Below are 16,083 nucleotides of genomic sequence, written 5' to 3'. Positions count from 1 at the left end.
CAGATCATTTCTTCTGAGGTCCTCTGTATTGCACGCATTTCACCTTTGTAACTTGAACTGAAACCAGTAATTTACTTTTGATCAAAGCAGAGTGTGTTTAGCTGAAAGCTACCTTCCAGAAGGGCAGTGAGCTTTGAACTGAAAACTTAAAAAATACAAAATCCACTCTTCCTAGTCTGCCCCAGTAATTAATCACCATGGTATTAAATACTGGCACCTAGTTTCCCATACAAATTTATCAGGATTCAGCTTTTAACCACGCATCCTCTCCCTGCTTAATTTAAAGGTCCTTTAGACGATACAGTTTTCCTCCCCCCATAAAAACCACTTATGTGTGCTTAATCTACTCATCTTCCTTTTGATAATCTAAATAAACCAAAATGTTAAAGTTTCTTATTGTATGGCATTTTCTGCAGGTGTCTAATATTTATAGGGTTTTGCACCCTCTCCAATTTTTCAATGCACCATTTAAAAATATGAACATGAGAACTGAATGCAATGTTCTAGTGTCGGTCTCACCGATGCTGCGTACTGGCACAAAATCATCTTCCAGCTTTTGATCACTACTCCCCAGCTTAGGTATTCAAGGAGCACATTAACCCTTCTGACTTTATGCTACAAATTGGAACTTGCATTCAATTGCTTGTACCCTAAATCCCATTTAGAGTCCCATTTGGGAATGAGACTCTGCTTTTGCAAAAGCAAGTCTGCATTCATCTTTATTGTACAAACTTGCATTTGACTATGAAAACGTGCTCCTTTTAACGACCCCAGCTTACCAAGAAATCCCAGCTTCCCTCATAGGCTTGCTCTATCCTCATTATTACCCTGCTCCACCCAACAAATATTATTAGCCTGTTATTATGAGTCCCTATTTATGGTCAGTTCATTAGAAAAATACAAAGTGCCTGAGCTCTGGTAATTCTGAAAGCGATTGTTCAGCTCTCGCTTAAACCCAGGAACATCTGAGCACTAAGTACCTCTCAGTTTTCTGCTGTAAGATATCCCTTATGCTTAAAATGCCAGCATACTAGCGCACTGTTGGCTAACTGCAGTAAAAGGCATGTGTTTTGGAAACAGTATTTTTACAAAATTCTTACGACAGTATAGTTTTAATTAGTACCCAGTACTACCATCCTCAAACTTTAGACCAGAAAAAGCCTTTAAAACAAAGATAACAAATCACAGATCAAACAACACACCAAATGTCTCTTTTTCTTTCTGGCTGCTGCTGAACCAGCCCGATTCCGAACCGGACAACTCTTGTCGATCGGCAGGTGCTCGGGCAGACGCAGGGCTCTCTCTGGTGCTGCTGCACCCATTTTCCACCAGCACGCTTCTTACTCGCAGTGCTACAAACCAGCGGGGGCCTCCCACCAGGTGACAACCTCCTCCCCTCTGCGGGCAGCAGGGAGGGCAGCGCCTCGCAGCAAGAGGGTGCTGGGGTCGGGGGCTCAGCCCCCTGCCCGGGGCAGGACCTGGCAGGCTGAAGCACTGTCCGGGCAGCTGAACTTCACAATCACATTTCCCAGCCCCCGTGGCCATGAAATAAGCCGAAACATTTACTGTTGATGTTGGGCTTGAGTAAAACTAAGGAGAGCATGAAAAGTCTCTGCCACCCAAACCCCATAGGTTGCATTTCAGCACGTATTGAATGAAAATGTGAATATTCTCCTGAATATTGATCTTCAGAGGAGCTCTCACTGGCCTACATACAGCTAATGTTAGAAAACTGAACTGCTTGCAGAAATAAGGGACTAAACCCTCAGGAAATTTGTTGAACTAAAGAATAAACAAAATATCCATAGTACCTGATTTTCAAGGGCATGAAGCATCCAAAGTTTACACTTGAGAATATTAAGCACGTCTGAAAATTGGGACATTTGCTTTGTTGCTACTGTTAAATTGCTGCCTCAGCGCCCTTGCCCTTTACCTCACCTACAGCATCAAAAGATTTCAGCTGTAGCTTTTACAGTGGGGTACTGAGAATCCATTGGAAGTGGTATGTCAAAGGACCTTTAAGGAAAACTGATCCGTTAGCTCTTGACATAACTTCAAAACATTAAGCCTCAAGCAAGGCTGACTTTTATACACACAACAGCTAGTTTGTCATCTGGTCCGAGATGCCAGAAAGCAAACCAGCTGGGCAAAGCTGTCTGCTGGCATGACCCTGCAAAGCTGCGCTGGCAAGGCAGAGTTTGGCCCCATCTTTCCTCACTATTCAGTGACACAACGCTTTCTGCGCTCTCCCCGCCAGCCCTCCCTCCACCAGCACCGAACGCGATACCTGCTGGAGTGGCTTTGCCCATCACCTCTCTGGAGGAGGCAACAACGCAAACAGGCTTTACTCCAAGAAAAGCTGCACTCACCCGATCTTCTTCTTCTCTGACATCTGGCATGGTGCTGATGCAGAGGCTGACTGCAGTGATGGCAACAAAAGAGATGGAAATACAAGCAAAGATCTTTCCTGGGATCCCCGAGTGGGGGTTCTCCACCATGTCCCTGAGCTTTCGCATGCACAAACTCAGTCGGCTACTGTCCTGGAAGGCACATTGCGTGGTTTCACTAAATACCATCTCCCCCTCGTACAGCCTGGCCTCAGCTGCCTCCTCCTCTTTCTGTCGCAATCTCTTTTTACAGCACCACTCCAGGTGGTCCTCTTCTATCCCCCAGTACACAAGCTCCTCCTGAAAAGAAAGAGCGCACATCTCCCTGAGAAGCCTCAGCTTCCCAGCTGTCAGGAAAGTCATGATTGTCCTGAAGGCACTAGGATTACGGTCAAAAAAAAATTCATTGCAGCTAACATCATAGTCATCGCAGATGTTCATGATCTCATCATAATTGTTGCAATACTTCAGCTTCCCAAGCCTGGTCAAGGGGCAGTTCTCCAAGGTGGTCCATGGAACTTTGTACTTAATACCACCTACGTTGATGATCACAAACCTGGTCCGGTCATCCAGGTGGGCTAAGCAGCACAAATCTTCCCCAGGGTGCAGAAGTTTGGCCTTTTTGTAGAAGAATCCTTTCTTGGTTTGCACTTCACACAGGTTTTCCAAGTTATTGAAGGAGTAGCTGAACTCAGGATCTGCATTCCCAGTGAGCAATGCCATTTTGTGATACATCTGTTGAGACCATAGGGAGGTCAAGGCTACTCAAACAAATGCATCTGGAGCTCGAGCAGAGAGTCAACCTACAAAACAGAGTTTTAAAATTACAATAAAATCAGGGCATTGCTAGATGAAAAACAATCCTATCCTCTCAATCCCAAGAAACTTTTCTCCATGGTACTATTTCTTCCTCGATTCTTTTAGGCCTATCTTTGCTTGATCATCACTTGGGGAAAGAACTTAAAACTGCGATAAGGTCAGAAGCCATGTTGATACTTCTAGATGGTTTAGTCAGTGAATGAATGGAAACAAAACCAGTGTACTATCATTTTCAGAAATTTCCTTTCTAGAGGTTTGAGCTATATCCTGGGCATCAGTAGGTACAGGAAAGGAAAATGGGTCTTTTGGATAATGACGATTTATATTTTAGCAACTTAACAAAGAAACTTAGTTGCAAATGAGTTTTTGTTTATTTTAGTGAGTCTACATAATGTTTCTATTACAAAATGCCTGTAGTGTGAGGATGCAATGGTTACCTACAGTACAGTCAGAAACATGACTGCAGAAATGTTGGCAATTCCCAATCTAAATCCACCAAGCTCAGGTACCAAGAGCAAAGACAACGTGGGAGCTGAGAACCCAGCCTGCGGCCAAGCGGTTTGGGTGCCTGAGCACAAAGTGTGTGCTACAGATCCAGTTGCCACTGGTACCCCGACTAACGGGATTACAGCTGTATTGGGCATATCAGCCTGGACAACCCCACTTCCAGAAGGTAGAAGAGCTTTTGTTCTTGTGCTGGGGTGCCTGCCACCCAGGCTGGTGGCATCTCCCGCAGAGTGGTAAGCAGCCCAGCTCACAGTGGGGACCAGAGCTTGCCCTGCTCATCGGGGCTGCTGGAGGCTCTGCAGTGGGTTTGGCTGGGGGAGGGGGGCAGGGGGCCTGGCAGCAGCTCTGCAATGGGAGACTGAACCCAAGAACGAAGCAGAGCTGGAAGCAACCTGCTGGCTGCTCTTACTTCTGGATGACGCAGAACCCAACTGCTCACATTTAGCAGGAATTACGTGCATTATGTTTAATTCCAGGATTTCATTTGTGCCTTCTGCTTACCCCTCCTTTACCACACCACAATCTACAGACCTCCTGAACACATCTTTTCACCTGCCACATTGCTTCCTCACTTTCTCTGGAGCTTGCCGCTAGGTTCTCCAAAGCTGTCTCTCCAAAGCAGTACTAGGATGGATGTCTTGGAATGCTCAGTATGTAATCGCATCAGTGAATCACCCAGCACTTCCTGAACGGCTCAAATATGGAGTACGAACAAAGAAACTGCTGTAGGACCAGGACAGAGAAGACCTGGACTGAGAAGGGGTGCAGTGATGGGCAACAACCTGAAGCAGGGCATGTAGAAACCTTACAAGTTGACAAAGGACAAGAGAAAAAACTGAGCTGCAAAAGATGGCCTGACACTATGATGGCAGGACAGTAACCATGAGGGAGTAACTCTGTAATTTATAAGCGACGTTCTCCAGTCTTCTTTGAACCGCATGCTTTCAGCCCGGAGGGAACAGAGAACAAGTGGGTGCTAGGGAAAACTGCAGAGCACATGCATTCAAACACCATCTCAGAGCAGCAGCTTCCTTTATCCGTAATCAACTCTCTGACTCTTAACTCATTCCTCTCAGTCAAGAAAGCAGCAAATGCTTGCTACTCACAGCCCTGATCACCCTCTAAATATTCTTGCCAACCACACTGGAACAACCAAATCACAGCAACAGCAGCAGCACTCCTACTTCAACACTTCTGTGAGGATCCAGGCACTGCATTTTAGAAGGGCATTTATGGTGGGTATTTATAAGAGTCAGAGAAAGGCTGGTTTACATACAAAAAACCCTAAAGCCACCTAAAGATACTTCTCAGCACTGTGAAAATTTCCAAAGAACTAATGATGCCAAAATCTCTCCAATTTCACCTTGGGCAAAAAAGTTGTTTAAACATCCATTTCTACGGGGCAACATGAACAACAGAGAAAAGCTCCTTCACCTGGCTAAGGGCCAGGAAAGGACAAGAGGCTGCACCACGTGTCTTGAGAAATGGGTGCCTGAGTGGTGCTGGGACTGCAGATACCATCACTGTCACAAGGAGAGCACACCATCAGCACGGCAGACGCTTTAAGGATTTAGTCTCTTGCTGCTTTTTGTTGGTAAGATAAAATATTGACTGCCACCACTCAGGGCACTGTGCTTTTATTTTCATGCCTCGCTTGTTACACAAGTCAACATACAAGAAGTAGTTTATATTATTTTGACATCAAGGCCAGGATTTGCTTTTCTTCTCTCCCTTGTGCATGGTTGTTGCATAAAGGGGCCAGATACATATCACAGAATTATTTTGAATCTAATCCTACATGCGCTTCTTCCTTCTTCTAAGCAGCAGCCAACTCAATGTGAAAATCTGTAAGCATGTTGTTCATTACAAAATCTCTGAGTTACAGAGGGTTAGTCTTCTGTTTTGTGGATATAAAATGATGTTGACTAAATGTAAAGTTTCAGCAAGCAGCTATTAATTTTCTTCCCTTTTTTTTTTTTTTTTTCTTTTTGTATCATCAGTGGTTAAATAGAAAGTGATAACAGAGGTAGCTACAGGTGGTATTGCCTGTGGTTCAACAGTTTGATTCTGGACACTGCTGGTAGCATCAGATGTTGGAGTTTAGTTAATAAGGTGAATTTTCTGACCTCACACTTCAAGATCCCAGAATCCATAATAGTATACATTACCAGCTGTCAGGATTTGTTTTGGAAATCTCAGCTAAAAAAAGAAAGAAAAAAAAGAAAAGAAAGAAGCACATGAAGAGAGCCATACATATTACTCTCCTTGGCACCTCCGTGAGGTTGTTGCCCCAGACCAGGGTGCAGGTGTCAGTGGAACAGCATGGCCAAGCCTGCTGTGCCACTTCAACTGTCCTACAGAAAACCAGAATACATCACTGTGAGCTCCCAGTTTGGCATCTATCCTGGGAAGTAAAATAAGCCTGGAAGGTCTGTTTCTGATCTTATGTGCATGGAATGTATCACGACCTCCACTGAATATTAAAGGGTGTTTCAAAATTATGCGGGTCTTAAAATACTCTCTGCATGCCAAGGTTATCTAATGTACGCACATGTAAAGCATCCCATTGAAGATTACTTTTAAAAGCCAATACTTCCAGAAATGATGCTACATTATCATCCAGTTGGCATTTCTATCATTTAATCTGACACATGCGTGCAAGAAAGGCTATTAAAACACAGTCTGCAAGAAGCTGCCCATTGCAGGGACACAGGACAAAATTCGACTCTATTTTTGTTCATCATTTTAAACTGTGGGAGAAATGCTGCATAAATGTTTCAGTTTGATGATCATACACAGGGTGGGTCACACATATTGTGGATTCTTTTCTTTTTTTAAGTAGTCACACAAATTTATTCACAACGAAATACTTTCTTTGGCTATCTATGTATGCATATGTGTGCATCTACACACACACAAGTTCAGCCAAATTCTGTCAACAGCAGACAGTTGAGATCCTCAAAATGCAGGTATTTCTCATCAAAGATTTTAAAGAATAAATGTCACAAGCATACAGCTGCTTCACATTGTCCTTTTTGTTGCACTATTTTCTCAATGCAGAGAGGGCGATTTCTTTCCTTACTGTCTTTTCACCTTGCCTGCTCCCATCACTGTTCTTCACCAAACATTCTTCACCCCTCCGTTTTATCAGTAGGGATGCATCCAAGTCCTACATGGCTTTGCATGTGGCTCCACTGGTCCCAAGTTGCCTTGAGCAAGAATGAAAAATGTGGCAAAAACACCCCTGCCAACAGGCTGGCCAGCCTGGTGAGGAGAGCTTGGAAATTGTGACGATGGGGCAGAAGCGGTGGAGCTGGTGGGGGGTCACATGGCCAGGAGAGACCCCGTGAGCAGTAGAGGGCTGAAGAGTGACCGCATCTAATGTCTGTGTATAAATGAGGGTATGCCTACAGGGAAGCGTCACGGGCAGGGTGCTCATTCCTTTGCTGGGAAAGCATCACGACTAGGTGCCTCTGAAGCACCCGCACACTAATGCAGGCAGCCAGGGAGCACAGGGGAAGAATTTGAAGGTCTGTGCACAGTTGCACAGAAGAAACTGGTGCTATGAGGGCAATCCAACACTGGAACGGGATCCCAGGAGAGGTCATTTCCATCCCTGGGGATATTCAAAACCCAACACAGTCCTGAATAACTGGCTCTAGCTGATGCTGCTTTGAGCAGTGGGGGTTAAAGCAGATGAACTTTGGAGGTCCCTTCCTACCTGAACTGCCCTGTGATTTTGTGAACAGCCTCTTTTTAACTGCTGCTGTAAGTTACAAAGTACCGAAGGTTTACGCTTGTACCATGGTAGCAAGAGGAAGCCATGAGACATTTTAGTAATTAATGTTTTAAGATTTTCTTTGTGAAATGAAACACTTCGACAGAGAACTGGTTATTGTGTAGTAATTTCAAGCAACAGACACGAAAGATAGATTAGGGTAACCACAAGATGTTTTCCGTCAAGTCCAGCTAGAGTTGAGTCAGTGAATCCACTCTACAGCGCTCAGCCATTTCCAGTTGGAGACGTGCTGGAACCTGACATTGCTGCCTAGGACCAAAGCAATTCCCACTTCTCACCATGACACTGTATTTTACAACGCACGCAATTATTTTAGTAGTAAAGCTTACACATGCAATTGACCATACGTTTGGTAGCATTACAGCTAACGCTCTGGACGGAAAGGTTCAGGAGGTCCAGGTTACTCTTGTACTTGCTACATTCCAGTAGAACCTGGACTCACAGATACTAGTCCCTGACAGGCACTGTGGAAACAGGAAGAGGGGAGGAGAGCACCAGCCCATGAGGCGTACACAGTGCAGAAAAGATGGGGTGCAACCAATATATGGATTTAAAAATGGAAAATGAGACCAGGAGGATATGGAAACAATAAACCAGACACAGCTTAGCAAGAAAGCAGACTCTTTGCCCAGTTTGGGGGAATTGGCTTCTGAGTTTGTCCACACTGAAGACTAATATGGCTCCCTACATACTCATTATAATGGAATCATCTAGATTGGAAAAGACTTTTAAGACCATTGAGCCCAACAGTTAACCCAGCACTGCCAAGGCCACCACCAAACCCTGTCCCCAAGCACCACATCTACGCGTCGCTGAAACACCCCCAGTGCCGGTGCCCCCTCCCCGGGCAGCCTGTGCCGGTGCCTGACCACCCTTCCAGGGAAGAAATGTCCCCTCACCCCCACCCTAACCCTGCCCTGGCGCAGCTCGAGGCCGTTCCCTCTGCTCCTGTCGCTCCTTCCCTGGGAGCAGAGACCGACCCCCTGCCCACAGCCCCCTGTCAGGCAGCTGTAGGGAGCCATCAGGGCCCCCCCGAGCCCCCTCCTCTCCAGGCTGCCTCCCCCCTCAGCCTGTGCCCCAGCCCCTTCCCCAGCCCCTGCCCGGCTCTGGACACGCTCCAGCCCCTCAGCGTCCCTCTGGCAGCGAGGGGCCCAGAGCTGAGCCCAGGGCTCCAGGGGCGGCCCCGACAGGGCCCACCGGGCACCGCCGCACCCAGCGCTGCTGCCTCTCGCCCCCGGGTTGACACACTGAGACCTGACACTGGCACCGCTACACGGCCTGATGCTTCCCCATGCAGACAGAGCACTCAGAACTGCAAAGGCTGTATTACGCTACCTCTGGCAACCATGTCATGTCTATGTCAAATCCCCTTGCTAAGGGAACCATTCAACGTGTGCCCAAGCGGAACCAAAGAACACAGCAAGGCATGTGCAGTGAGGCTGACAGGGACTACAACTTGGACACAAAATAAGGAAGAGGTCAACCACGCTATACAGATCCAAGACTTTCTAACTCAGTGCGCCAATCTCTGCTAAAGAATCATTATACGAAGATACAGACAGTATTTCTCTCACATTTTGCTTCAGATTTTTGTTTCAAGTTTTCTAAGCATATTAGTGCCCCACCAAGCACAACAGGGGGCTGAACTCTCCCTGTTGCTTTGGTACTTCTATGTCGTGAAAGTGTTTCATGAGGAATGAAAGTGAGATGAAGTAACTGGTTAAACCAGAAGCATCAAAGCATTCTTCTGCAAGCTTTCTGAAGTAAAGGAATCACTGCTGAAAGTAATTTTGAAGAGTCTAGATTTTAAAAATCATGAAGATATGTAAATACATCTTGTTTGCTACATGTTGCCAGCTTCAATCTCAAAATGTTCAAGAAAAAACCCAAACCCATGAACAAATGACAATTAGAACAGAGTAGAACTGCTATAATCTCCAAAAGGACACACTGCAAAGTACAGAGAGTCCAGGTTGATTTCACTCAGGGTATTTTCTGTGTAACCCCAAGAAGATGAATTTCACATATTTCTGTATTTATTATCAGTAAACTTTAATATCCCTAATGTGTTAAGCCACCATCATTCCCGCTTAGAAAAGACGATAGTCCAAGAAGTTGGAAAGACGCTAGAATTTTCAACAGTCCTTCCTTCTGGGCTTTTCCTCCTCAGCTACAGGGGCAGGGGTGCACCTCACCTGCCTGCCTAGCCGGGATGTGCCACCTCGGAGGGAAAGGCAGGCTGCTCGGGGCGCAGGACAGCTGGGACAGGTATTTCCAGAGAGCCTGGAGGACGCTGCGCTGGCTGGTGCAGCAGGGAGCCCTGGAAGAGCCCTGGCGTAAGGGAGGCCGCACAACTCGGCATGTGACACTGGACACTGTTTGTATACTCTGACTGCATGTTTGCCTTAATAGTTTCATTAATTTAGTGGAGGGAAAAAGGGATGGTTTTCTTCTCTGAACATCCCTCATTGCATTTATGCCACACTATGTAATTAGCTGAAACAATTCAATTTGTTAAATGAACAAATCAAATTAACTTGACTCAACGCTAATTATTCTGACATGCATCCATCGCTGTTTGTCTCCACTAGACAGATTGAGAGTTATCCGACGTTACACACTTGTCAGAGCAGTACAGTGAAAGTATTAACACTGCAACATCTTTATGAAATCAGAGATTTGGTCCAACTAATCACCTGAAGGCACAGGATCTTTACCTGTCTCCCCACAGCACAAACCAACCTATTTCTGCACTTCCACAAGCTTTCAGCGCCCATTTAGCTTTGTGCTCTGCCCCTGTTTCTGCGAAGCTACCTGCACGCCCAGCCGCCCGGCGGATGGATGCGGCCACGCCAGCTGCAGGGCAGGCAGGGGTGGCACCACATGCTGCTGCATGCCCACAGCATTCCCGCGTTCCGAGCAACCTGGCGAGCTTCAAGATGTCACAAATGTCCTAAAACATAGCGTGCTTTCACAGTGCATTTCACTATAGAGAACTGTCTGTGTTCCCAGCAACAGAAAACTAGCAGAGCCTGCCAGGTTTAGGCAGATCCTACAAGGATGAGGCAGAAAAGTTTTTCTCCACAGAACTATTATTACATAAGGTAGGAACCAGAGCACTGTGCTCAAGCCACGTTTTATTTATTTAGGTGTATTAACCCTCACCTGGTTACAAGAAAACCACACGTTTATCTCAGCTGTGCTTTCCTCCCCTGTAGTTATTTGCCAAACACTGGCACAGAGGCGCAGAGAGGCACCGGGTGGGCGAGGGGCTGCAGGGAATGGGCTCAGCTCAGGAGCAGCACTTCCCAGGGCCCGAGGTCAGGAGCTTGCGTGTGGAGATGTGCTTGATCCAGTTCCCGTTAACTGCAACCATGGACAAGTACACAGCCTCAAGAGCCTAAAATTAAAACATGTTTGGTCTGCACTCGCTTAGCCAGGGACTGGACCCTGCTAACAAGGTAACTTTGGCCACAACCAGCAGCCACAATATGGAGATGTTTCTTATCCTTCCCTGGGTCATACACAGGCTTAATTTTAGGAGCCGTAACGATTAATCCTTTTAGCATCCTGTCTAAGAGGCTCAGATAAGGTACTAAACTTTATGATATTAGTTGCCAGTCTGACACATTTCCTTCCCTGCCCTTACACTGCTGTATTTTGGAATAACCAACCATCAAACCCCAGTTTTTTATATACCTGCGCCAATCAAGATTGCGCGCCCACAGCTGGCCCAAGGTACAACGTGAACGGCATCACCAAACGCAAAAGTGACAGACTGTGTAGTATGTTAAAGCAGCATTATTTACTCCTCTCACCCAGGAAATTAAACAGATTGTCTCATGTCTGTTGCCAAAATTCTGGAAGAGTGAAAACCCAAATGAGTTATGGTGTCTTTCAAATCCCAGAATTAACATTCAGGTGTTCTGGTGGATCTACAGATCACTGCAGGGGGAAAAGCAGTTTTTAGCATGAGCTCTGCTCCCTCGCTGACACTGATAGCAGTATCTTTTATTTCTGATCTATCCTACTGATTTCTCCAATTCTATACTTAGCAGCTTCCCACCCAGATGATTAATATGCTTCATTTAGTACAAAACATGGCAACTGGATTTGACTGGAAATAAGAGGGTTCGGCTGCGTGATGCTACTCTTGGCCCAGTTTCACACTCAGATGTTTATGATGATTTGCTGCGGCACTTTTCTTAAGAAATGGATGGGTGTACCTGCCTTGTGTCTCTTTCAGGGCCACTCACAGGTTGGTATGAATGGTTGTTAAATATACATGTTCAAATACAACAAGAGGAAATGGCCTCAAGTTGTGCCAGGGGAAGTTTAGGTTGGGTATTAGGAAAAAATTTCCTTACCACAAGGGTTGTCAAGCATTGGCACAGGCTGCCCAGGGATGAGGGGAGTCACCATCCCTGGGGGTATTTAGGAGACAGCCCTTTGGGAAATGGTTTAGTGGTGGACTTGGCAGTGCTAGGTTTATGGTTGGACTCAACGGTCTTAAAGATCTTTTCCAATCTAAATGATTCTATGAATAAATGCTTCTTTTCAAGTGCTCGCAGGTTTTAGAAACAGATCGAGGCTTTTTAACTTCTGCATTAAATCCTTTGCAGAGAAGATAAATTGTATACAGATGCATCTTGCTCTTTTTTTTAGCTTTAATTAGTTAACACTGGGGTTTATGCATCTTCATTGCTTTCTTGCAGATGATGTTCTTGCTTTTGTGTGTTTCATACGTCAGTTGTGCATTGACCTCAAAAATATTCCCATCTCTGTTTAAACACAAGTCTACCTTTGAATTCAACATAATTTTAGTTAATTATTAACATCATTGCATAGAACACCTTTTAATTTTAGACTCTTAAGACTGTCTACTTAATCCATGGTTGCAGTTAACAGAGCTGGATCAAACAAAGCTCCGTGTACAACCTCATCACCTCAGGCTCCAGTTAAAGCACAGCTCCTCGTCTGAAGTCTGTCGTCTCAGCCCCCCACTCGGTGAGTATCTGGTGTCTCTGTCCAAATATTCACGAAATATGAACTGATGATGCAAGCATATTTTACACATATATGAGGGTTGACACAGCTAAACAAAACACTGATTGAACACTGTGCTCTGTTTTTTTACAGAAAGTAATAATAATTCTGTGGAGAAAAACTTTTCTGCCTGATCTTTGCAGGTTCTACTAGTTTTTTATTGCTTAGGACACAGTCATTTCTTGTCACTGAAATACACTGTCAAAGCACTCCAAATTTTAAGACACTGTAAACTTTTCAAATTCAGCCCTTTCAGCAGGGTGTCTAATCAGCACAGAAACAAAATGGGCAAGACAGGGATGGCACAGAGCTGTTCCAACCCCACCCCACGGTAACACGGCTCACAGCTTGCTCTTGCTATTGCATCAAGCTCCCTGCAACGCAGAGAAGAGGGAAGAGAAGTGGGGATTGATGAGGCAAAGGGACTGCAGTCCTGCTGCTCGCATTTCTCTGACCGCTATGAATGCAGAGGAGCACAGGCAGAACAGAACACAGGCTAGAGAAAAGACAGTGAGAAGAGTGGAAGAGGAATACCACATACGATTCAAGCATAGGTCAGATGGAAAAGAAACAGAGAAAGTAAAACAAAACCAAAAGGTGATTATGGTAAGTCTTCATTTTGATGTCAAAACATTACAATACACAAATGGTTTCTACTGTCCTGTGGAGGTAGACACACTTTCTGATTTCAGACACATTATTTCAGCAGCCTAAGATTAGAATGATCAGTTTGTATTTAGTCAGTGAGAAGCAAACTCTCAGCTTACATGTTCAGAAACTTGATTTTGGGGAAGTCATTTTCCAGTTGTCGCCTCTATGGCTTGGTCTGCTTTCTTAATTCTCATTCCTATATACAGCATAAAGATCCCATGGAGAACTTGTCCCAATAGCCTCAGCTTTTAATTCAAGCCCAGGTGCAGGCAACTTTTATTATGGACACTACAAAAAGGACTGTAGTAGACCAAGTGATCTAGTTCTGCAGCAGGAATCATTCAGCTTCAGGGGCACAAAAGCTACCACCGAAACAGTTCCCATTACATCTGTAGCCAGTAGGATCAAAAGAAGAGGCAGGCATTGTCAGAGGGGAAGAGAAAGCAGAAACGCGGCAGAAAAGAAGATAACTTGAAGCCTTGGGAAGACACTTGACATTTGACATATCTGCCACTGGGGTCCTACTCAAGCAGCCCATTCACCCCAGTGCTCTGCTCTGCTGAACGACAACTCGCTATGGAAACGATCCCATCTGCCTGACAGCCACAGACCCTGGGACCTCCCACCTGCTCTCCTGTGCCAGCACTCTGGTGCGCTGGTAAGGCAGCATGTGTGCTCACTCTCAGCACCTGCTCCCGTCTCTGCATTGCGTGTTTGGAAGCATGCTGCTAAAACGCTGGGTCTTGACTCCCTATCCAGGAGCACTAGGTCTGCACTGACTCATGTCAAAGCTGGGAAGAAGTCAGGACTGGAAGAAGGTTCCCAGATGCAAATGTGCTTAGTAGAACAATGAAATGCCACCAAACGGTAAGCCCTTCCCTCCTCCAGAACATGGCTGAAAGAGCAGGGAACCTTTGAACACACTTTTAAAAAAGGGAGGAAGGATGAAAGGAGTAGGCAGACTCTCAAGAAAATCCTGTGCTCTTTGGGGAGCTGGAAGGGAATTCAAACAGCTTCAGGCAGACAAGGCCTGCCAGATCCCAGTCCACAAGGAAAAGAAGAAGCTGGAGCTGCCAAGGGAGCTCTGCCACTTGCCCCAACTCATCCACATGTTGACCCTGTCTTATGTCCTTGACTTGACTGAAGCTTTCCTAGTTTTCCTATCCCCTCCATACCATCTCTTTTTATCCTCTACACTGTACCAACCCCTCTCCCCTTTGCCTCCCTCTCACACTTCTTTCCCATCAATCATTCTCGAGCAACTTGTGAAAACACGAGTATTTTCTACATCTTCTGCTGTGCACAGATTAAACCTCCTCCTGCTCCAAGAAAAAGCGGCAACAAATGAAGACTTGAGTTAGATGCTGTCCAACCACTCAGCAGCTGATGAAGTCAAAGCCAACACCCACGGAACACACGGCAGGTACAAGTTCTACTAAACACCAGTTTAAGGAAGCCAGCTGAGAAGCAGGGCAGCCAGGCAGAAGCCCCTGCAGCTTGGCAGGTTGTGCCTACACCAGTCCAGCCACCTGTGCTAGGCACATACCCCTAACAGCAGCACTGCCCTTCGAGGAAATGGACCCCATGTACTAGGCGAGTAAAATTTCATGCAGTTGAAACCACTGGTACACTAGTAAATCATTATTTCAACCTTGAGATCCGCAGGCTCATATGCTGCACGTGTGCACTAGCTGAACCTTGTCAACGTCAAAACCCCTGGGTGAGACCCCCCCCCGCCTGCAGAGCTCACTGCTGGTTCTGCCTTGTTTGTCCCAGTAACCCCCCCTGTGCCCATAGGGACACATGCACATTTCAGTACGACATACATAAGGCTGCAGTTCCAGAACCCTTGGATGAAGTGACCTTCAATGAGAGTGGAGTTTTAACTCTGTAGGATGATGCCACTCATGGAGCGCTGGGATAATGACAAACGACAAATAACCGCTGCTGCCGCAATGAGCACTGCCCCTCCTTCCCGCTGTGGGCATATTTCAAGAGCCCCGTCCTCCCGTCGTGGTTTTAAATGAGGAGGCGCTTCAGATCTCACCCTGTACACCAGTTCCATTTCCACAATGAACCAGCAGGGCTGCCCGGTGCAGGAAGCTCCCAGAGACCTTCATCTCCGTTCTGTGCAGTCTGTACCCGGGAACATCCCCATTTTGCAGCTTTCAGGTGTGGTGAGCTGGAAACACTGCAGCAGCTTGAAGTAAATTAAAAAAAATTATTTTTTTCTCTGAATTAAATACGAAAATTAATACTATAACAAGGATAGTACCCCTCATGTATTTTTATTAATTTTAACACAAAATTCCATTTTGAAATGTCAATTTCACGACATTTTCTAGTCTGAATTCCTCCTAGATGGATGCCTGTGGTGGAACGTCAGCCTTCCCAACAAAGCCTGACAGGACAAAGCCAGAACTTCTGGGTGGGAACATTGATGCTTTTGGCTCCTGCAAAGGCAGGAGATGGTTTGATTTTTTCCCTCAGACAGGCAACAGCAGAGGCCTTTTGCAGTTCAGGGTTACAGGTATGTTTCCCCATTCCTGCCTTGCTATAGAAAAGGATGAAAACGACCCATAATAGTCTCAGGCACCTCTGTTAATTCCTCTCACCAGCAACCCAGTTCCCCCTACACTGAACTGTCATTGCTCTGCTCCCTAGAGAAACTTCTGTGTTCACTAAACACGCTTGCTCACTTAAAGGATCATCTGATAAATGTTATCAGAATTCAGTTTTAATGTTTAATAATAAACCAAAAGGATTAGAAAACTTTATATTTTCTCTAATGCAATTATTTCAGATGGCTCACAAGGCTCACAGAGCCAGGGTGTTAGCATTTCTAAGACCTTGTTCTCTATAAATTTGTACTTT

General features: G+C 45.7%; 1 protein-coding gene across 2 annotated transcripts in view; it reads right to left on the bottom strand.

The window, feature by feature from the left end:
- Positions 1 to 16,083, bottom strand: part of KCNG2 (potassium voltage-gated channel modifier subfamily G member 2) — a 61,611-nt gene that overhangs the window by 23,871 nt on the left and 21,657 nt on the right. The window contains exons 2-3 of one of the 2 annotated variants that reach the window (XM_056333188.1): positions 15,257 to 15,409; positions 2,370 to 3,190 (exon numbers count right to left, since the gene is read on the bottom strand). In XM_056333188.1, the coding sequence (XP_056189163.1) occupies positions 2,370 to 3,122 (753 nt within the window). In that variant the 5' untranslated portion in view covers positions 3,123 to 3,190; positions 15,257 to 15,409. The remainder of the gene's footprint in view (positions 1 to 2,369; positions 3,191 to 15,256; positions 15,410 to 16,083) is intronic. The other variant, XM_056333189.1, reaches the window with a different exon arrangement.

Source organism: Falco biarmicus, chromosome 3, assembly GCF_023638135.1.
Source record: "Falco biarmicus isolate bFalBia1 chromosome 3, bFalBia1.pri, whole genome shotgun sequence".
NCBI classification, from domain to species: domain Eukaryota; kingdom Metazoa; phylum Chordata; class Aves; order Falconiformes; family Falconidae; genus Falco; species Falco biarmicus.
Note: the sequence above shows the minus strand (reverse complement) of the source record. Positions and strands in the feature narration are given on the sequence as shown.